This window comes from Apodemus sylvaticus, chromosome 21 (assembly GCF_947179515.1).
Source record: "Apodemus sylvaticus chromosome 21, mApoSyl1.1, whole genome shotgun sequence".
NCBI classification, from domain to species: Eukaryota; Metazoa; Chordata; class Mammalia; order Rodentia; family Muridae; genus Apodemus; species Apodemus sylvaticus.
Window position 1 is genome coordinate 52,163,737 of NC_067492.1, and position 22,908 is coordinate 52,186,644.

Below are 22,908 nucleotides of genomic sequence, written 5' to 3' on the forward strand. Positions count from 1 at the left end.
GACTGGCAGCTGTGCTTTGTTTCCTGAGCCCCTATGTACACACGCCGCTCCTTAACAGACATGGGGATTGACTGGCCAGAGGAAGTACAGAGAGGAACACGCTGGCCATTTCCTTACAGGGAAAGAGGGGTGTGTGTGTGTGTGTGTGTGTGTGTGTGTGTGTGTGTCTAAGTGAGCAAGAGTGTTTGTAGTGTGTGTGCAGATAAAATGGACTTGCACAGGTAGTCTCTTTGGTGCGGCATGCCCTGTGAGGACACAATTCTCTAAGTACTCTTACTTTCCTAATAAGCTTTTAATGGTGTTCCTGACTAGAGCTGAGGATATCTGGAGACCTTAGACAAAAGGTACTGATTTGCGGAAGACAGGACTTACCTGCCTTTTGTATGGCTCTGTCCCCAGCAGTTGAATAGCCACTCTAAATCCAGGCATACACACACATACACACACTCACTCGCTATGACCCACAGATTTACTGAAAAACTATGCTGCCAAGGTCAATTATGCCATTCACTGTTTATTGCTGAAAAACTATTGCATGTACAGGTAGCATAGCTTTAGTAAACACAGCCACTGCTATTTCCTAGGAGCATGCCTTCAGAGATGAGCTAATGCTGCGGCTAAGTTGTTTGTTTGTTTTAATTTTGGTTTTGGTGATTGAGACCCAGGGTCTCATACATAGTCAATTTGCACCCATCAGTAAGCTACATACTCAGCCCAGTTCTCTGATCTTGATGGAAATTTTTAAGATAGTTCTCATACTATAATGCCTGAACACTCGTTCTAAGTCTGAAATCAAATGCTTTGGTCCCTGATGAAATCTTTAGACTAAACCCTTAAAGCCTCTTTAACAAGCTCACGAGGTCTCCAAGACCCAGCAGTTCCTGCAACCTCTGCCTTATCCTAGACATTTTCAAGAAGCAGAGGCTTTTCCTTTACTTCTTTGAAAACCTCCCAGGAATCCTGCCCCAGACCTTTTGAACGAGCAGTTCTCTCTTCTAAATAAAGCCATCACTTAACTATTCACTCAAAGGTCAACAACTCAGTAGCCCAAGCCTGAACCTTTCTTTCCTCTTACCTACCAAATTTCATTTAAAAACAAAACAACAAATCAAGGAATATATATGTGATGGTTTGAATGTTTGGCCCAGGGAGTGCACTATTAGATGTGGCTTTGTTAGAGTAGGTGTAGTCTGGTTGGAGTAGGTGGGTCCCCGTGGGCGTGGGTTTTAAGAGGTAGAACTCTCAGCTCCTCCAGCTCCACATCTGCCTGAATGCTGCTATGCTTCTGCCCTGATGATAATGGACTGAATCTCTGAACCTGTAAGCCAGCCCCAATTAAATGTTGCCCTTATAAAAGTTGCCTTGGTCATGGTGTGTGTTCATAGCAGTAAAACCCTAACAATACAATGTGTTTGGGCACAGTTTATAGATGTTGGAGGACCCAATGGCAAGTCCTACGTACTAAATTCTCATTTACATCACCCAATATTTAGTTGAATCTATCATACAACCGTGTACCTAGCACTCAGGGGTAGACTGCTGGTGCTAAGGACATAGGATGAAGAACTGTTTCCTGAGGAATGAATGGATTATGGGAATCTCAACAACGACACAGACAAAAGCTAACATAAGATTATGATGCATTGTGTTAATATAACTCAAATACTAAATGTGGAAAGCTAACATGTTATAAATTACAAATTTTTACATCAAATCCAAACATGTCTACAATCAGTGTACCTGGTTTTAAAGATGGAGCCTGGGTCTTCTGGGAAGGCAATGTAGTGTAAGCACCTACAATAAGAGCGGTCATCTAGGGCAGCTTTTGAAAATTTAGCCATCGGGCTGGATGGTGTCTAATCCTAACTTCAAGAATAAATGAATCTAAAAAATCTCATCAAAATGTTACACATAGTCAAGATTGTTCTAAAGACATACAGAAGACTGCAATAAATGCAGGAATCTGGACTGAGACACCATTACTCTGCATCACTGGAAAAATCTAATCAGAGTTGACAGCAAATGTTCTTCAGCTTAGTACTGAAGGTCAGTTCCACTGACCTTGGGACTGGTGGAAGTCAGCTTTCCATCTCTAGTAAGGCCCATGGTCACAGCATGAATGTAAGCCTAAGTTCATTATTTTTAGTCTTCTTTTCTGTAACCTCCTTCATTAACATTTGTTCCCAGAACTCTCTCTATATATATATGCTTTGTTTCACCTTTATTTTATTTTTTTTACTATTTATTTATGTATTTATGTATTTATTGTGTGTGTGTGTGTGTGTGTGTGTGTGTGTGTGTGTGTGTGTTTCGAGACAGGGTTTCTCTGTGTAGCCTTGGCTATCCTGGAACTCACTCTGTAGACAAGGCTGGCCTTGAATTCAGAAATCTCAGGATTAAGTGCTGGGATTAAAGGCATGTGCCACCACTTCCTTGTTTCACCTTCTTCCTTTCTACAACATAATGAAAAATATTTGGGACGAGTAAAACTGATAAGCTACTGGCTACCTAGGTCGGCATTTTCGTGTCAGCCCTGACTCATCCCAGAGCCCGTTCTGCACTCTGGGCTTGCAGCACCAGCACAGCCTCTGCCTTTCTGGAGAGTATACGTTAGTGTGGAAAGTAGACACTGGATCAGCTCGTGGTTACATGCCTAGTTTCAATAAAAAATACTGACTATAAAGAGAGAATTTAATAGGCAGACTGCTTCAGAAAGTTTTTCCTCCCCCAAAGATAAAATATAACTTTCTTTTTGATGGTATATTAGTTAAGAAAGCCAGCCAAGCCCAGACACGAGTACATAGGAATGTGCACCGTGTGGTCCGACAAGACTGGGCAAGAACCTGGAATGTTTCAAAGATGTATACATTCTGACTCCCCTTATCATTGTGGCCATATTTCTCTATGCATCTACTCATAACAATAAGGTAGAGAGTATATATTTTAAGACATGTCTCAGACATTAGTGGATTTTGGGTATTGGACATGTTTAAAGAGACTTTTGTTCTCGAGTCAGGAACTCTACCTCTTCCACAAAGCCATTGCTGCTGACCACCTTCCTCTCTCCAGTTTTGAATGTCTCCTCCATGTCACCACTGCACTGTTTGTTCCCTGTCCCACCCTGCCTTACACACTCACACAGCTCCTAATGTCTTGCACCTCATACATTTGTGTGTCCATGATTCCACTTTGAAAGCGTGCACTTGTTCTGATTTCGCGTTTGGGTGTTTGCCTGGATGTGCATATGTGTATCCTGCACTTGCAGTCCCACAGGGGTCCGAGGAGAGCACTGGAGTCTCCAGAACTGGAGCTGTGGACGGTGAAGCCGCCATGTGGGCGCTGGGAACCAGAAGGGTCGTCTGCAAGCGCGGGCAGTCTTAGTAGCTCAGCCTTCCTCCAGCCCCGCATGTCTCACTTTCTAAAGCAGAGAGTCACTGAGGCAGAGGACGTTTCTCCACGCTGTGGCTCTCCAGCCCCTGTGTCTCCGACTCTGCTCATAACAAATGTATGGTCCAGTTCACCGACAGACAACTGTGACTGCTCTGAGTGGGGTTCAACGATAATATACCTTCTTCCCAAATGCATTAAACATACCTTCATGTTCAAACTGCTTTAGATGAAAAATCGCAACAAGTGAATGCGCAGTGTACAGTTTGATTCCCTCCCTAGAATGTTATTTTGGTGAGTACTTTGGTTAGTCAATATTTCTATGTATTTCCTATCTTAACTTTCCACTTTGACGGGTAAATAATTACATATGTCATTTGTGTTTTTATTGTTTTCTTTATTCCTTATCGTTTGCTCGATTTGAATCTTTTAGAACTCAGCACTCATAGAAGTCTATCGGGAGTCTTCATACACGTAAGTCAAGACAGGCTTTGAGTTCGAGAGACTGGCCATTCTTTTCACTGTGAATGAATCACACACAGATCATTCTTATTACAGAACATCCCACAGGTTCTACATCCCATCTCCCCAACATGACTTATCCTCCTCTCTGGCTCAGACGCACCTTTGAAAGGTCCCTTTTCATGTGTACCTGGAGAGTATTACTAAAGCAGATAGATTCTGGTGTCATGTGACATATTCCCCAACTGTATCAACTCTGGGACCACAGACAGGCTCCATCATCTTAAATTTTAAACAAAGGGATAACTAATTAAACCAAAGTCACTCAAAAGGCTCAGAAAACAGGATGATGCTAGGCATAAAGCCGGCCTCACTGGAAGGTGGACACGGAAACAGAACCTTCCCTGTGATGGATGCTCCACTAAAAGCTCCGCCTAAATGAATTGTTTTGTGCATTCCAGTGTGAAAGCCAAAAGCTCACGAGGGTAGAAAGGGTTGATAGTTTTAGATTACATTACTCTAAGTACAGGCAGGATTGTTGCTGACACTGCCTTAATATACTGCATAGTGACATGTGTTTGAAGGAATTACAGTCGTGTGGCACAACTCAAAATCAGATTTATTTCAATAAACTACAGCATATTTTTAAAACAGAAAAAGCACATTAGGATACAAATATACAAAAATGCCTTTATCAACTTTACTGTTTATGTACAAAATTTTAAATCTCTGCTTATTTGCCAGTAAAAAAATATGTACATTGGTAAAACTGTGAGGTTGTGCATATACTCACAGAAAAGGTGATTTCACACATGAAAAATTCCAGACCACTACCTCCTCAAAAATTTGCTGGGGAAAAAATAGCAGGGAAGGATAAGGCCCTTACTAAATCACTACTAAATGTTTAAACCCATAAACGAAAAAGTAACTGAGATTTAGACACATATAACCAAAGAAAGAGAAGAAAATAAACAGGTGAATTAAGTCAGGCGTAGTGCCAGTTGAATTCAGACTTAGAGAGTTTACAGGGCATTAATCTGATACATGCTAAATTAGGTTTTCAAATTCTATAATATTTGATTTCTTTTCTAAAACCAGTTTACCCTTAATCCCAGAAGTTTTTCTTTAAATGATAAACTACAATTCTAAGTGGGATTTCTATTCAACCAAGAGTGCTGTTGTTGTTGTTTTAAGTATTTATGAATCATATTTATGATTTTATCCTCCCTAAACATTACTTTTGACTTTAATAAAGTCAAGACTGATGTAAGAACTAAAAGATGGTTTACTGTGGATTAAATAATACTTATTTTGAGGCAAGGCCACTATTTGTCAACTAAAATAATGTCAGAAAAGTTTTCAGACATCTGGGAATTTCTTCCAACTTCACAACCACAAGCTGTGGCAAAGCCACCAGGAATTTCAGAAGATAAATCAGAACACACAGCTCTGATTGTCCATACAGCTGACTACAGCAAATGCTGGACACAGTCACATAGTGTATACATACAGCTGACCGCTGCCTGTGTTAGACACGGTCCCATAGTGCATACATACAGCTGACCACTGCCTGTGTTAGACACGGTCCCATTGTGCATACATACAGCTGACCACTGCCTGTGTTAGACACGGTCCCATAGTGCATACATATAGGTGACCACTGCCTGTGTTAGACACGGTCCCATAGTGCATACATACAGCTGACCACTGCCTGTGTTAGACACGGTCCCATAGTGCATACATTCAGCTGACCACTGCCTGTGTTAGACACGGTCCCATAGTGCATACATACAGCTGACCACTGCCTGTGTTAGACACGGTCCCATAGTGCATACATACAGCTGACCACTGCCTGTGTTAGACACGGTCCCATAGTGCATACATACAGCTGACCACTGCCTGTGTTAGACACGGTCCCATAGTGCATAAATACAGCTGACCACTGCCTGTGTTAGACACGGTCCCATAGTGCATACATACAGCTGACCACTGCCTGTGTTAGACACGGTCCCATAGTGCATAAATACAGCTGACCACTGCCTGTGTTAGACACGGTCCCATAGTTCATACATATAGGTGACCACTGCCTGTGTTAGACACGGTCCCATAGTGCATACATACAGCTGACCACTGCCTGTGTTAGACACGGTCCCATAGTGCATACATTCAGCTGACCACTGCCTGTGTTAGACACGGTCCCATAGTGCATACATACAGCTGACCACTGCCTGTGTTAGACACGGTCCCATAGTGCATACATACAGCTGACCACTGCCTGTGTTAGACACGGTCCCATAGTGCATACATACAGCTGACCACTGCCTGTGTTAGACACGGTCCCATAGTGCATACATACAGCTGACCACTGCCTGTGTTAGACACGGTCCCATAGTGCATACATACAGCTGACCACTGCCTGTGTTAGACACGGTCCCATAGTGCATACATACAGCTGACCACTGCCTGTGTTAGACACGGTCCCATAGTGCATACATACAGCTGACCACTGCCTGTGTTAGACACGGTCCCATAGTGCATACATACAGCTGACCACTGCCTGTGTTAGACACGGTCCCATAGTGCATACATACAGCTGACCACTGCCTGTGTTAGACACGGTCCCATAGTGCATACATACAGCTGACCACTGCCTGTGTTAGACATGGTCCCATAGTGCATACATACAGCTGACCACTGCCTGTGTTAGACACGGTCCCATAGTGCATACATACAGCTGACCACTGCCTGTGCTAGACACGGTCCCATAGTGTATACAGCTGACCACAGCCAATTTAAGAACACAGCCCAAAAGTCTCAAAAAACCAAAACCCGAAAACAAACAAACAAAAGACTGCCTCAGGATGCCAAGGCAATCATATTACAGTGAGTATCCCTGGTGTGGCTTTAAAACAGGAGCAGAAGAAACACTGTCAAGAACTCTCCAGTTGGGCTGGAGAGACGGCTCAGCAGTTAAGAGCACTGGCTGCTCTTCCAGAGGTCCTGAGCTCAATTCCCAGCAACCACATGGTGGCTCACAACCATCTGTAATGGGATCTGATGCCCTCTTCTGGTGTGTCTGAATATACTACAATATACTCATATAAATGAAATAAATAAATTTGAGAGAAGGGGGAGGGGAGGGAGAGAGAGAACACACTGGATGCACTGTTTTTTGTTGTTGTTGTTGTTGTTGTTGTTATTGTTTTCCTTTAAAAAGAACTCTCCAGTAGGGAACAGAAGCTGAAGAAAGGAGATTAAACAGTAACAAGGAAAGTTACCGATACTCTTGCAGCCAAAATAAAGAGTCACTTAGAGAGTGTCACACACACACTTGCATGGGCAGGTAACAAGAGAAAGCCATTAGAGTTTAAATGTCTTGGGTTCTTTTTTTTTTTCCTTGTGGTTTAAGATATAAAGAGAAAGCATAGAAGAGATTCTTCACCACAAAAGAAGTCAGAAAAAGACCAAGATCATAACAGCCAGAAATACCAAAGAAGAGGCTGTAGTAGATCCACTTCCTACCAACAGAGGGACAGCCCTTATAAGAGAAAGAGGCAAGCACTGAGCTGGTGATCAGGATGCCTGCTAATTTGTTATAATGGGAAACAGGCCGATGGACCAACGCATGCTGCAATTATTAGAGTTCAGAGAAGAAAGTGTGGGGACAGCAAAAGATATGGAAGATGAAATGTGGTTTGCTAAAGATGGAGACAAAAGACAAGATAATCTTGAAGGAAAAAAAGAGGGAGATGCAAGAAAGCTATGGCGGGCAAAGGGAGAAGAGCCTGGGGACAGGTGCCGATTGATCGACTGATTGATTGATCAATTGATCGATTGATCTGAAGGCTGGCTGCTGGACACGCCCAACCCCAGAGGCTGAGCCCTGAAAGTGGCTCATTTGCTCTACAGATATTTTGCGCACAGTAGGCCAGACACAGTGTAGGCAGAGAGAGCATAGGAGGGGAAATGTCAGACAAGGACTCGGCCCTCTCAAACATTGACAAACTATGAAGGAATGAACAAGACATCATGGTTATTGCCATTTCATTGAGAAGACATTACGGAAGAGTCAGTAGAAAGTACCAGAAAGGTACATAGGGGAAGCTATTGGGAAGCTAAGCTGAGAACCGACATCTAAGGGACAAGGAGAAGGCCACCTTGTGAGGATCTGAAGAAAAAGGTGAGCCCGAAGCCACAGCCGGATGAAGAAGCTTCGAGGAGGCCCGGGCACAGGGTGTCTGAGGAGAGACCGTGCATGCGGCGTGCGCTGGGGTGGAAGAGGTGGTGTAAGTTGCTGCCACAGAGGGCGGCTGCAAGCGGCAGAGCACAGGGCAGTGCTGGCTGCGACACAGAATCTAGACCTTAGCGAAGAAAGCAAAGAACAAGGCAGGTTTAAAAACTGGAAAGGAGTTGGGAGAGTCCGATGCACACTACAGGTTTAAAGTTCTACAAAGACTGGCCTGCACGCCGAGTCAGGACTCTATCCGGCTCCGTACAGAAGCAGGGCAGCCACTTCAGGAATGGCTCAGTTGCTGAATTCAGTGACTGCTGAAGCCCAATAAGCAGGAGTTAACAGCAGTTTTTGATTTGGACACTGACTGTAAGTGGAGGTGTAGAGATGATCAACATACTATGCAGTGAAGGTATCCAACAGGGTGTTCTGGTAGAGGAAATACGGGGGTGGGGTGCAAAGGGAAAGAAGAAGTCAAAGGGACCCCTCAAAGCCTCATGAGGTCGAGCCATTAGCTGAAAAAAGACACACAAAGGAAAAACTAGCGAGGGGAAATCAGCATCTCTACTTTCGTATGGTTAAGCTGGAAATGTTAATTTAATATCCCAGTTATATTGGGATAGGCATTTTGATATTCAAGTCTGCCATCTAGAGGAAGAGTCAGAGCTAAAGATGTCAGTTTGATATTTCACAAAGGGCTGCAATTGGATGAATTTTCTTAGAGCAATACCAGATACAGAAAGGGGGCCAAGATTACAACCAAGCACTGGGATATTTTAGCTCTCGCGATGTCACCCAGCAGAGAACTCCTGAAGGAAACTGAGGAGCAGCCAGAGACACGGGGGGGGGGGGGGTGTCCCAAAGAGTTGATGGAAATGGAGGGAAACAAGCAACAGCAAGCTACAAGGGGTGAGGGATCAATAAGGCTTAGGGCTGCCAAGGGTTAGAGAGAAACGGGGAGTAAGAAGCACCAGCAGCCCTAAGGTGAGGTCAGTGGGATCTTGCCAGGAGCCAGACACCATCACGACTGAAGAGTGGGACACTGCTTCAAGCCGTGCCTATACCGAGATGTGAACTGCAGCAGTAAGGAGCTGGGGTGGGGTGGGGGGACATGACTCATGAGACAGATGCATGGTCCAATTTATGGTCAATCTGCTTCTGGTTTCCATACACCACAGAAACGCAATGCAAGAGACAGAAAACAAGAATCGCAGGTGTCAGCTGAGCCATCGGGACTTAGAAAGGAACTAAAAGGATGTGCTCGTAATGGTAGCACCCAAGCCGCAGAGTAGCATCCTAATCTTGGATTTGTGGAATGGTTCGAAAATTTGCTCACAGAGAACCAAAACACTCAGCTGGGCCTCAGGTCCTCAGGTCCTACAGAGCTTCCTGCCGTTCACACTCCATCAATGGAGCATGCAGGTAAGAGCAGCTATCATGCCAAACACACACACACACACACATACACGCAGAGACAGACAGACAGACAGACAGACATATGCAACACTTATACAGAGACACAGAAACACATAGGCACACACCACACAAACACAGACACACAGACACAAACACACACATACAGAATGGGTTGGGTGAAGAAGAAGGGGGGCAGGGAGGAAAAGGGGGAGGAGAGGGAAACAAAGATAGAGAGGACACATCATTAGACTGGCCTTCTAGAAACTGAAAAAGAAAACTGAAGGAGCCGAAGTGAGCCAGCAGAGCCTGAGGATGGTGCTGACACAGGAGCATTTCTCTGTGTGTGCAAGTGTAGAGCAGGCGCAAAGCAAAGGGGCTGGACATACCACCATCCATGCCGTCCTGTGATTGTCACATGTGCCATGACAGATTTACATTACACTGACAGCAGAGCTGGTGAACATAGTGGGCTGAATAAAATACACCTTATAACTCCGGGTGCCTGGAGATGGCTTTTTTGTTGTCGTTGTTCACTTTGCAAAGGTCAACTAAGATAAAAACATACACTAAAGTAAACATTATACTACGTTTTGTTTGTTTCCTTCATTTAGTTTTCTTTTAAGACAGGGCCTCACTGTGTAGCCTTGTCTCATCCCACCCCAAAAGCGAGCAGTAAGGAGATAACAAGGGAAGGAGTCAAAAGCCAGGCCAAACCCAGCAGGGAAGCATTAACTAGCAGTCACAGGAAGCCCCACCCCTGGGCCTAATCCCGGTAGTGTACGCAGCCCTTCTCTCGGGCAGTATCTCACACATCTCACAGCAGCAGATGTTCCATTCCACCTTCCTGGGATCGCGAACATCCCGTGACCCCCAGGGCGACTTAGACAGCCCCCTTTACACTGGCACACAGGCGCTCAGGAGCTCCAGGAAAGGGATCTGACCCTTCCACCCCCAGCCTGTCCTTCCTGGTTGTCTTTGGAAGTTCGGTTCTATCCTGCATGGTGCCACGACTTTTATGTTCTGCATGCTTCTAAGTCTAGCAGCCTGTGGACAACATCAAGCTCTGTAACCAGCTTGAGATACAACTGGCGACACAGTCAGATGTATCACAGCAACAAAACCACTTCTTGGCCAACTGTCCTTGGCCTGTAGCTGCAGCCTACTCTGGGCCTCTAGGCACCTTTTTGACAGACCCAGGGGAAATGCTTTCCCAGACCGCAGCCCTCCGGCAACCTCTCCATCTCAAAGGCACTCTAATTTCAAAAGAAAGTCTTTCACATGAGTTCTTAGCTTATACCTCGAAGTCTTTGATGGGAAATGTCTTACCTTTAAGCCACTTTCCAATTGTCCAAATGTGGAGTTCACTATTTCTCTTAAACGATAATCTCTTTTTAAAGAAAAATTATTGCCACATTGCCTGTTCAAGCTCCTTCTTCAAACTGTATGATTCCTGCAATTTCCACTCTACTTTTCTCTGAGTTTTCACTATAAATCTGTTTAAAAGCAGCCTGAAACAACTTCTCTACAACCTGAATGCTATGTTGTTTTGAAATTTATTTCATCCAATACATTAGCCCTCCCTGGTAGAGTACTTGTTCTGTCCAGGGCCTCATGAGCAGGCCTTCACTGCCTGCACCACTGTCAGAACACCAATCTTCTGAAATCTCACCAAAATGTTCATTATTCTCCAGCTTACACTATTATAAGTTTATTCTAGCTTTCAGCACCAATTTTTTCCACAATCTGTCTCTAGGATAGTTGCAAAAGCCTATAATCCTAATCTTCAGGTTCATCACAATAAAGATCCTACTTCATAGGACCCATTTTCTATGTTAATTATTTTTATGCCTGTCTATACTGGCTCATGGCTGCATATCCTTCAGGCAGGGAAGGCATGGCTACCAGTACCACTCCATCCTTAGTATCAAGGTTTGCTACTTCCTCACATGAAGGAAATGGATTCAAACTAGGGATGGTTATCACCTTCAAAGGCCTACCCTAGACTCAATGCCCTAAAAGTTTGCAGGCAGTGCCAACATCTGTTTTGAAACCACATGTTCAGAACTTGAACCTGGGTGGCTAGGGAGATGGCTCAGGGGTTAAGAGCACTGGCTGCATTTCCAGAGGACTTGAGTTCAATTCCCAGCAACCACATGGTAGCTCACCACCATCTGTAATGGGGTCCAATGCCCTCTTCTGCTGTGTCTGAAGAGAGTGACAGTGTTCTCATATACATAAAATAAATAAACAACACAAATCTTTAAAAATAAAACTTGGATTTGTGAGGGACACACTACAGCGAATTCCTAACTAAAGACTATGTAGCCAATATTTCTCCATCTATTCATGTCTTATGAATCCTAAGCTTCAGAATCTCGTGGTTACAAACATGGTCATTAATTTCCACAAACATCTGTTATGGGTTTGCCATTTGCACATAGTTTTTTTCCTGTAAGTAACCAACTTAAGACTCCTTTTGATCATTTTTCTACAGGAATGGGAATTTTTTTCTTACTTACTTTCAAGACTTGTTTATATATTGAAAAAAATCACCTTCATTCATATATTTCTTCTTTATTGCACGAATTTGAGGTCTAAAATCGTCTGGTACATAGAGGGTACACTGACAGAGGCATCAGTTTAAAGATAAACAGGAAGGAGGTGTGGTCTCTAGTGAGGCACTCTGAAGCGGTTTAGGTTATTGACAATTTTCTCTTTATATTTCACTGAAAACAACCCTGGGTTTGACTTACTAGAGAGCCCCCCACAGAAATGGGTAAGTGTATGGTCAGCACAACCGCAGTCATGAGGAGAACCTGCCCGGAGCTGCCTCCTGCTTCTGTAGTACACATACTTGTGCGTTTCTGTTTTTATGTAGACATTTTATTTCTAACATTCCCAGATTTTCAGACCACCACTTCCTCTTTCTGGATCTACATTCACCTCACTCACATTTTTCATGATCTGAGAGATGGTTTTCCCTTTCCCTCCTCCCTCTCTGTCTTTCTTTGAGACAGAGTTTTTCAGTGTAGCCCAGGATATCTTTTAATTCCTGCCTCTGCCTCCAAGGGCTGGGCTTAGAGACACGCACACCACCACACCTGGAGATTTCAACTTTCTAGACCAAAGAGTCCTAATAGCTCTCTGTGTCCTCTGATGCCACTACCTCCTCTCTTGTTGAACTGGTAACCACAAGAACGACATTTCCTGAGGGCACTGGGTTTTTTTTGGGGGGGAGGGGGTGCTACCATAACTAAGAGTCAGAGCAATGATGAAAATGAGATCTGAGACAGAGTTACAGACAGGAAATCAATGTGGAAAACACTGTTCGTTTCATCCATGGTGGGGGAAAGTATTTAAACACATACATCTCAGGACAGACTCAACTTAAAAACAAAAAAGAACTGAGGATTAGTTTGAAATAATAGAGGAAAAAAGTTCTTTTTATCTTTCTGTATCTTTATCTGTGTATCATATATATTTTGTTTACTACAAATACATTTGTCTAATTAGGCAAATGCTCAAATTATCTTGTATATTCAAGTTACGGAAGGACTCACTAGTCCTAATAACAATTAGCCTATTATCTTTACTAATTTGCTCTCAATTCTATGTGATCTAGAGGGAGCATGGCTCCCAGCCAAGGTCACCTCTGAAACAATGCAGAACTTTGTTCGTGTATTTTAAGAAGATACCTAAATTTGTGGATTTTGGAACAAATAAATTTGGGGAAGAAAAATACGACTTTTCCCAAAGCTCTCTGTGATATGTACTACATACTGCACGGCGCTTCTATAGTAAAAGGGGGTTCTTGGAAAAGGCTGCAATCACATCACGGCAGCACAGGGGACTGTGGTATCCCTAAACCATCCAGAAGATCTGAAAGAATGCTTTGAGTATGAAATAGTTAGCATTCAATAATGCCTTAATCTTTAATCTTTGAAAATGAGATGAAGCTGCAGAGCCTGTCTCTACCAATAAATAAGTACTAAACCATATATACATATATATATATGTATATACATATATATACATATATATATAATTGCAGAATAAATTCTGAATAAAAGTTTCAGAACATATTAGGATTTCAAGCATCTAAGCTAAAGAGATCTATAGCAACTTTGGATTTTCTTTTGCTTTAAAAACTTTGTCTTACAGACTACTGGTAATACTTAATACATGGACTAATTTCCTATTTCTACCTTAGGGCCTGCATCTGCTTACTGGGTCCATGACAACTGAAGCACTATATTCTGATCCAGTAACTCTTCATTGAGCTGATGGTCCCGTGGAACCGTTATTCCCTGTCTTGGGTGTCCTGTTGAGTACCCGGAAGACCTAGTGACCTGCCAGAGAACTTGACTTACAGACTGCATACACCTGACTGGTGCCCAGTCCCTGGGACTGCCTGCCCTTCTTGTGTCTGCTATGCTATGCTATCTGGTCTCTCACTTAAACCTCATCCTCTTTCATGATGGTCCCTTCCCACCTCCCATTTCCCTGCCAATAAGATCAGGAAAACCCAGGGCATGTAGGCACAAAGCTATCAGTGAACCTGAAGACTAGATTGACATTTTAGTTCGGATTCTCTTTCCAGTATAGTTTCACTACTCAGAAACAAAATATATGGACGTGAAGTTGATACTCAAAGAACTTCCCGTATTTAATATATCAAACTTGAAGGGCTTGGACAGATTCACTCACCTGTGACACCCACCACCATCATCAAGGTGGCAGACACCCAGCTTCCCTCTTCCCTTTCCTATGGCAACCATGATCCTGGGATTCAACTCTTATCTTGTATTAGGGCGACTCCAAGAGCCTCCTGAAATCCTAGTTGACTCATGAAGAGAGCTAACAAGACAGCTTACTAGCAGAGCCTTGCCCCCCATTCCCCCCGCACTCTGTCATGAATAATGATATACCGCTTACTGCCACAGCAGACACATGAGGTCAACAAGCATCAGAACAAGAGGCCAACAGCTGCCTGCAGTGGAGTAGAAAGATGAGAACAGCCAGGGACTCAACATGGCCATCAAGATCATCAATTATCTACTTCCTGTTGGCTTAAGAGAAAAGAAAAGCTGGGCAGTGGTGGTGCATGCCTGTAATCCCAGCACTCTGGGAGGCAGAGGCAGGTGGATTTCTGAGTTCGAGGCCAGCCTGGTCTACAGAGTGAGTTCCAGGACAGGGCTACACAGAGAAACCCTGTCTTGAAAAAACCAAATCCAAAAAAAAAAAAAAAGTAGATAGAAGAGTGTACGCTAGAGTGCTAGAGTATGGAATATCCTCAGGATTTTTGTAATTTCCAGAAGCACCATACAGAGTACACAGTGCTTTGATCTACTAAGAGCACCACCACTTTGTGCCTCAAGAGTGACATCCATCATGTGGTATTCATTTCTATTGGATTCTTTATCCCAGAACAGAAAGTCCCCTGGAAAGCTCAGCATGGTGTGGCAACACTGAGTGTTTACTCCATACGTGTGTTAATTCCTAGCACCTTCATAAATTGTTTGTGTGTGTGTGTGTGTGTGTATGTGTGTGTGTGTGTGTGTGTGTGTGTGTGTGTTCGTTCGAAAAAGTCAGTGGACTCTTTCTGGGGGCGTGGGGCTCAGGAGCTCTTGGTGATCAGGTCCGTTTCATGTTCACCACCACAGGCTTCTGGCTTCACAGAATGGCCCTGGCCCGGTGGATGGCCGCCTTGTGCAGATCCATCCGGGCAGTCCTTGTCCTCTCGGATCACGTGTCTGGTGCTGCTGAGGGTAGCATTCTTGTTGATGGTGGTCCTCACGTAAGAAGTGGCAGGCTTTGCTGATTAGATCTGCACTTCATGATTGCCAAGACCCCTTGGCCATCAGGCGCGGGCTCTACTCCACGGTCTTGGGTGAGGCAGCACCGAGCAGAAGAAGTTGCGGGCCTTCAGATTACTGGGCTCCGTGCTGTGTGTGGGCTTATTCATCTTGATCAAGAAACTGGTGCAGTTCCAAACAACTGGCCATCCACTGCAGATGCTCAGACATGGCGGCAGCCAGGAAGAGAGCCATCTTTATAAATTCTTAAGGGATTTTATTATTACCAGCAAAAAGACAAAAGCTCTGAACTAAAAGATTGGGGAACAAATGCATTTTCAGATAGACCCTTTCTTACTTTTGCAATTCAGATTTTAAACCAATAGACAAAACATGAATTTTAAATGGCAATTCAACCATTTCCAGTGTGTAGGAAACACAGAGAAAGGAAATGTTAATGGTCATGTACAGGGAGGGTTCTGGAATGTCTGGGTGTTCTTGAGGTACTGTAGCCATCGGAGTCCATCTGTGGAGCGCACACTGGTAATTCCAGCAGAAGTCAACCTGATCAACAGCACGTTCCAGACTGTCAGAGCAAGACTCGTCCAAAAGATCAACAAATAGGAAAGCAAACAGAACAATAAACCAGCGGTCCTCGGTGGCATATCATATATTTATATTACAATTCACAACAGTCGCAGCATCACAGTTAGGAAGTAGCGATGAGAATAAGTTTATGGTTAGGGTTCACCACAGCATGGAGAGCTGTGGTAAAGGGCTGCATCATGGGGAAGGCTGAGAACCGCAGCAGTATACCGATGCTTCTCAATAAAAGCAAAGCATGCTCCAAAAGTACACTTCAAAAAATGCTACAAAAACAAAGACAGGAAAACACTTAAGTTCAAAGAGAGAGGATTTGTATATACGGCACGTTGGACACACTGAGTGTTGGTGAAATGTTCAGTGGGTGAAAGCACAGAGTTCAATTCCCAGAATGAACCTGATGCAAAGAGAGAACCAATTCCTGCAAGCTGTCTTCTGGCCTTTACATGCTCACTCTAATACAAATCGCATGCATGTGTACACACACACACACACACACACAGGAGAAATAGCATATTAAATCCATGTGTTATGGCACATACAGCCTTTGTACTTGGCAGCTGAGGTACTGTGGTGATGAATTAAAGGGCAGCCTGGGCTACACAGGGAAGGTTCCACTCAAAAACCAAAGCCAGCAAGCCGGCTCAGGAGCTCCAGAGGGCTGCCAACATGCCCAAGGACCTGAAGTGGATTTCCAGAACCATGTGGTGAGGTGAGAAGCAATTCCCGCAAGCTGCCCTATGACCTCCATAAGTGTGTCATGCCCCTCCGATAAATATGTAATGTAAAACAAACAAACAAACAACTTTAAAATCCCAAACAATGCAAACAGTAAGCATGTTAAAAATGAGGTCATTTGTCAAACCCAAAAACCTACATTATACATGGCCCAGTTCTAGAAAGGCCAAAACTCAAGGGCAAAAAGAGGATCCCAAAGGGCTGTGGGAGGAGGGACCCTCAGCACAGAGAAACTCAGAAGGCGCTGGAACATTCTACGTGCTGACCGTGCTTCTTACACAACTATAAGAATTATTAGAATCTGTAGAACTGTTCACGGTTCCAAAGGTAAACTTTTCCATATTTAACTTATTCCTTAACTTTAAAGTGTTAGCAAAAGTATCTGTGAGCTATCTGTTAAAAACAGAGTTAGTCCATGCTAGGTTAACTGGTGTTCTAATAACCAGACAAGAATCTGAGAGAAAAACTGTTCCGGAAGGTTCTGAGCTGTAGGAGATCTTTTTAAGTCTTCAAGACATTATGGTGGAATCAGTTTGACCCTGGAGCTATACACCCATTACTTATCTATTAGTAAGGGCTCACAAGAAGTGATAGCCTCCGATGTGGAATCTGCAGATGACCTTAACATTTCACCCTACGTCTTCCAGTGAGGGCACGGGTAACACATGACGTATCCGATGACAATATTTACTCTCCTTAGCTACAGAATACCTCATATAGACAGCTCATCTGCTTCTCCCAGGAAACCAGCAGGCCTGGCTGGCTGACCTACTCTAACACGGCCCACCTTAGATAAGAGGCAACAAGGACTCGCCTATAGTCCTAAAATCAGTACAGAGTCAGAAATGAGCCACAACAGTCAGATTCCAAATCACATCAGGGAGCCAATTAGAGGTAACATACCTAAAATCTCTTTCCCAAATCTCCAACTACCAAGCCAACTGAAACTCACACTGATCTACATATATAACTCCAAAGCTTCTGGGATACTTCCATAAAACTAAAATGCCTGTCCAGCAGAGGCAGGGCTTTCTGGAGGGAAAGCTACTGCTCAAACGGAGAGAGTCAACAGAGCTCCCACGAAGCCGCAGACGTTCATATGGACTCTGCCACACTCTCCAGTGCCAGGCACCGTGCCACCCTCATTCATGGAGACAATCCGGACCCGGGATGCCGAGTGACTTGTCCTCAGTTGTGCTGTTTATCAAGGATGAAAAACGAGATTCTTATCCGAGACCTTTGCCCTTTAAACTCTTGATCCTCAGGCTGTTAAGTCTACACATTTGTAAAGAATGAGACAAGACTTCAGTGGTTTCAAATATTCCTTTGACTTTCAACATAAAAAATTTTTTTAAAGGTATTATGCTGCTCATAGCTTTTCTATCTCTACGATGAAGGTTAAGTACTTGTGCTTCCTTTTGGCAAATGTGTCCAACCTCTCTGGTACTGTGAAAGGCTGAATCCTCCAACAGCAGGTGCTTTGATGTGTGCCTGCCTGGTACAGTACACAAACTGACTAGGCCCAAGACCACAGCGAACAATGCAAAGCAAGTAAAGACACAGTTCTGGGAACGGAATTCTGATGCCCCTTCAGAAAGCCACTTCTGCCTGAAAGTGCTGTACTGTTCTTATAACAGAACTTGTGGACGGATAAGGGGAAGAAATGGTTCATTTTAAAAAGATTCTCTAAACCCTAGCTAGAAAAATTACCATAAAGGCACTTGAGGGTAAGGGTGGGGTACACAGTGACCTCAGTGCTGTTTTCTCATTTATCTCTAGTGGCTGTTATTAGAAAGAAAAACAAATGAGGAAGAAGAAGAAGAATTCTGATTCATTTATATTGTTATTTGTTTTTAGACTGTGTGTGTGTGTGTGTGTGTGTGTGTGTGTGTGTGTATGTAGAAAAGAAAGAGGGGGCTAGGGGAGAGAGAGAAAGAGGGGAATACGTTATTGTCTTGCTGGGCTATAACTTGCAAACTGAAGTTCATTTTACTTGTCAAGTGCAGATAAAAGGGAGAAGGAAAGAAACAGTTTAAATGTAGATGGCACCTTTTCCCTAACTCCTGAACTAGTGCACACAATAAGATGAATAATTCAGTTGCCCGGAACTTCCTGTGTACAAAGCATGGCTGCAGACCAGGGGCGTTTTCACTAGGACTCTGTGTCGACTTTAGTCAGCCATCCGCACTTCTAACACCTGCTCCCTCAGCTGTGAGGACGCTGCTCTTCCCCAGTCACCCTCCTCTGCATGCGGTCCGCTAACACAAAGACGACAGTACACAACACAATTACCTGGCCCAGAAGAGACGAGGAGCGGGCAGCCTCTGGAAAACATCCTGCTTTATCTTACCAAGGTACTTTTTAAAGCATATTTATAAATGGTCACACTTTAAAGTCTATATAAATAAATATATGCAATATCAATGTTGTTTATAATGAAAATCTGTCTACTTCTTCTGCGATGAGTACCTGCTTCAGTGCAAGTGGAAGGAAAGAAGTAACTGCAAAGATGAATCGGGTTTGTAAAATTCACGGTTATCCCGTACAAGTTTACTATTTCTACATTATTTGTATTCACATGAGAGGTTTTGTGGGCTTAGCCTGTGTAATATGGTTGGAGTGAAGCTACCAAGCAAATCAGCATGGCTTCCATCAGTCCACTGTCAACAGTCCCCATCGCATGAGCACCATGTACCACAGCTGTATGTGGGGTAGCTTAGGCCTTCCCACTGTGAGAATGTGGAGTAGATAAGGCTATCCCACTGTGAGTATGTGGGGTAGCTAAGGCCTTCCCACTGTGAGTATGTGGGGTAGCTAAGGCTTTCCCACTGTGAGTATGTGGAGTAGCTAAGGCTTTCCCACTGTGAGTATGTGGAGTAGCTAAGGCTTTCCCACTGTGAGTATGTGGGGTAGCTAAGGCTTTCCCACTGTGAGTATGTGGAGTAGCTAAGGCTTTCCCACTGTGAGTATGTGGGGTAGCTAAGGCCTTCCCACTGTGAGAATGTGGAGTAGCTAAGGCTTTCCCACTGTGAGTATGTGGAGTAGCTAAGGCTTTCCCACTGTGAGTATGTGGAGTAGCTAAGGCTTTCCCACTGTGAGAATGTGGAGTAGCTAAGGCCTTCCCACCGGAGGTTGTCTGAGGGGAGGGGCTGCCAGAAGACACAGAATAACATGGAGCACATTTGAGCCTGCCATCAAATGAGTGTCTTTCCTTCAGAGACTCTCAGTATAACACAACAATTTCATCTTTTGTCTGACTCCTTTATACGCATGTAATCTCTATCTGGCTCCTCACCACTGTTCTCCAGGCCAACCTTAGCAATAGGCACAAAGAACCACTCAGTAACTATCTCTTACCCAGATACTCAACTCCAACCATGCTGAATTAGAAGGAGTCTCTCTCTCTCCTTCTCCCCCTGCCCCCCCCCCCTGTGTGTGTGTGTTGGTGGCAGTGGCCATGTTCTGATTTCTCCAGACAAGGTTGTTCTGTGTGGCCTGCTTCTGCCTCCTAAGAGCTAGAATTAAAGGTATGCATCACCAGGCTCGCCTTGCTGGTGAGTTTATCTTTATTTTATATGTGCACACAAGAGCCTACCCATCAAGGATTGCCACAGGACAATATTTAATATATAATCTGACTCCCTCAGACACCAACCAACCACACTTTAAAATATCAAGACATTTCATTCCAAATTTTAAATGAGTCATTTAAACACATATATCATTTATCTCTTCATCCACAGTTAAAACTGGGCTTCATATAATTTAATCAATTACAGATGCTTTGTAATAAAAAAATTATATATTCACCCCCTCTAAGTCCTGCAGTGTAATACTGTGACCTGCCGGGTATTGGTGACATTCGTAAAGCCAGTGTCCCTGAACCATAGGACAGAGAGCTGTAGGCTCAGATCTTGCACCTGTGACCTTTCCTGCTTTCTCTTCTCAGAATCTCACTTTCTACCACTTCCTCACTTTAGGCTCTCGGTGAACTAGAGATTGTTAAAGCAATCTTACATATCAAATTAAATCCTATGTCAGAAATCTGAAAATATTAAGCTGAAAGGATCTTTCTTGTCTGAGAAGACACATCTAAGGTTCTCTGAAGCCTGTAAGATGCCACAGACATATAAAACACCATTAAGTAAACTTCACTAAGAATTAGTGGTTCTTTCTATAATTGAATCAATAGCAAAATGCTTTGAGATTGCTTCTCAAGTATATTAAAAAATACCCACCACAAACCACTTGCAATATGAATATCCATGATACAATGTTGAGGTCATTTTAATCTGGTTTGAAATGGTATGAACAGTGAATTTGTGAGCCACACAGAGACAAGGAGCATTATGTAAATACAGAGGAAAACTCAAGGTGTGCAACCACCCCCACCCCGGGCACACACACACACACACACACACACACCCTGAACACCATCTGGAATAAGGTGTTTTCAGGACTATGAGTCAGGTAGGTGGGCTTCACTGCTGAGCACATTACACACTGTATCATCAGGTGTGGGCAGAGGGCAGCTCAGCCTGACTTGTAGCCAGTTGAGGAAGAGTGATTAACTCAGAGCAGGAGAGGTGCCAAAGCCCAGATAGAAAGCATCAGAGTGCAGGTGCCATGCAGTATGAAAGCAGAGGCCTAGGGCTGGAGAGATGGCTCAGCAGGTAAAAGCACTGATTGCTCTTCCGAAGGTCCTGAGTTCAAATCCCAGCACCCACATGGTGGCTCACAACCATCCGTAAAGAGATCTGACACCCTCTTCTGGCTGTCTGAAGACAGCTACAGTGTACTTACATATAATAAATAAATAAATATTTTTAAAAAAAAGAAAGCAGAGGCCTGAAGCGCCCCACACCCTGAGGGCAGCTCATCAGTGTGCAATTAAGGCGTGGTTAATACACAGGGCTGTCCACATATGGACAGCAACTGGAGTCAGCTGCAAAGATTAACCATAGGGCATTGCAGGACACTGAGAGAATATAATACCTTCAAAAGATTTTATTCATGCTAAAAACTTGTTTAAACAACTAAAAAGTAGTTTAAAAGATTTCCTTTGGGGCAGAGAGATGGTTCAGCGGTTAAGAGCACTGACTGCTCTTCCAGAGGTCCTGAGTTCAATTCCCAGCAACCACATGGTGGTTCACAACCATCTATCATGGGATCCGATGCCCTCTTCTGGTGTGTCTGAAGACAGCGACAGTGTATATATACATAAAATAATTTTTTTAAAAAAAAGTCTCCAATTTAAAACAATAAAAGAAAGTTTTGTTTCTGTTTTTTTTAAAAAGAAAGAAAAATTTCCTCTGCTCTGCAGAAAACCCAGACATTGTTGCTTTCTCATCCGATGACACTTGAGGAACTCAGCGGGATGTAAAGGAGACACTACTCTGGCCCTGAGAGAACTCAGGTCCTGGTGGTGGAAGGCAGACTTCAGAGATTACACGGATAACTTTAAAATTCCAATTCGCTTTCTGAAAGAACAGGAGGGAGAAGAGAACCTGGTCCAGACAAGGCGAATTAAAAACCACGTCTCAGGGAAATGATGCATACACTGGTGCCCACGAGGAGATGGCGGGAGCATGACTAGAGGGCTCACGGAGGAGCTGCACCTTGTCCAGACCAAGAATCCATTTCTCTCTCTCTCTCTCTCTCTCTCTCTCTCTCTCTCTCTCTCTCTCTCTCACACACACACACACACACACATACACACACACACACACACACACACGTCCTGGCTCTTCCCTGGCCTTAGTATCTGGATAAGTTTTTGGTGGGAAATAAGAGAAAGGACACAGGACTGCTGGTGTGTCCTTGGAAGCTGCGTCTTGTCCACGGCGTCTTGTCCACTGCGTCTTGTCCACTGCGTCTTGTCCACTGCGTCTTTCAGTGCCACAGGCCTGAAACCAGAGGGCAAGGCCTATACTGACTTCTCTGACGCCACAAGAGACAATAAATCTCTCCCTGACTTCAGTTTCTTATAGCAGCGATTTTGTCACAACACTAAGAAAAGCAACTATCGTGGAACTTGTCAACTGTCTGTTCGTTGTCCCCAAAGCACCATTTTGCCAGAATTTCTGTAGCTTGCTCTCTCACTCTCTGCAAGTGTCTACTCAAGCACTCTTAAATGAAACTCACGACTCTCAGTTTATAAGCAACTGCAAGCCCTCTTTCTTCATTTCTCCTTATAGTCATAGACTATCCAACAACTTTCCAACCAATGACACGGCAATCTTATAAGACCATACAGCTGCTGGCACCACAGCCACC

General features: G+C 43.9%; 1 protein-coding gene and 1 pseudogene across 3 annotated transcripts in view; both read right to left on the reverse strand.

Annotated features, from left to right (window-relative positions):
• The window catches only part of Slc10a7 (solute carrier family 10 member 7), a 229,270-nt gene that overhangs the window by 109,749 nt on the left and 96,613 nt on the right, over window positions 1–22,908 (reverse strand). The window contains exon 6 of one of the 3 annotated variants that reach the window (XM_052166080.1): window positions 3,814–3,908. The exons of the other annotated variants lie outside the window; for them this stretch is intronic. Within the exon in view, the coding sequence (XP_052022040.1) occupies window positions 3,906–3,908 (3 nt within the window). The 3' untranslated portion in view covers window positions 3,814–3,905. Of the gene's footprint in view, window positions 1–3,813; window positions 3,909–22,908 lie in introns of those variants that run through there. 3 annotated transcript variants of the gene reach the window in all.
• Window positions 15,131–15,522, reverse strand: LOC127671415 (60S ribosomal protein L28-like; annotated as a pseudogene).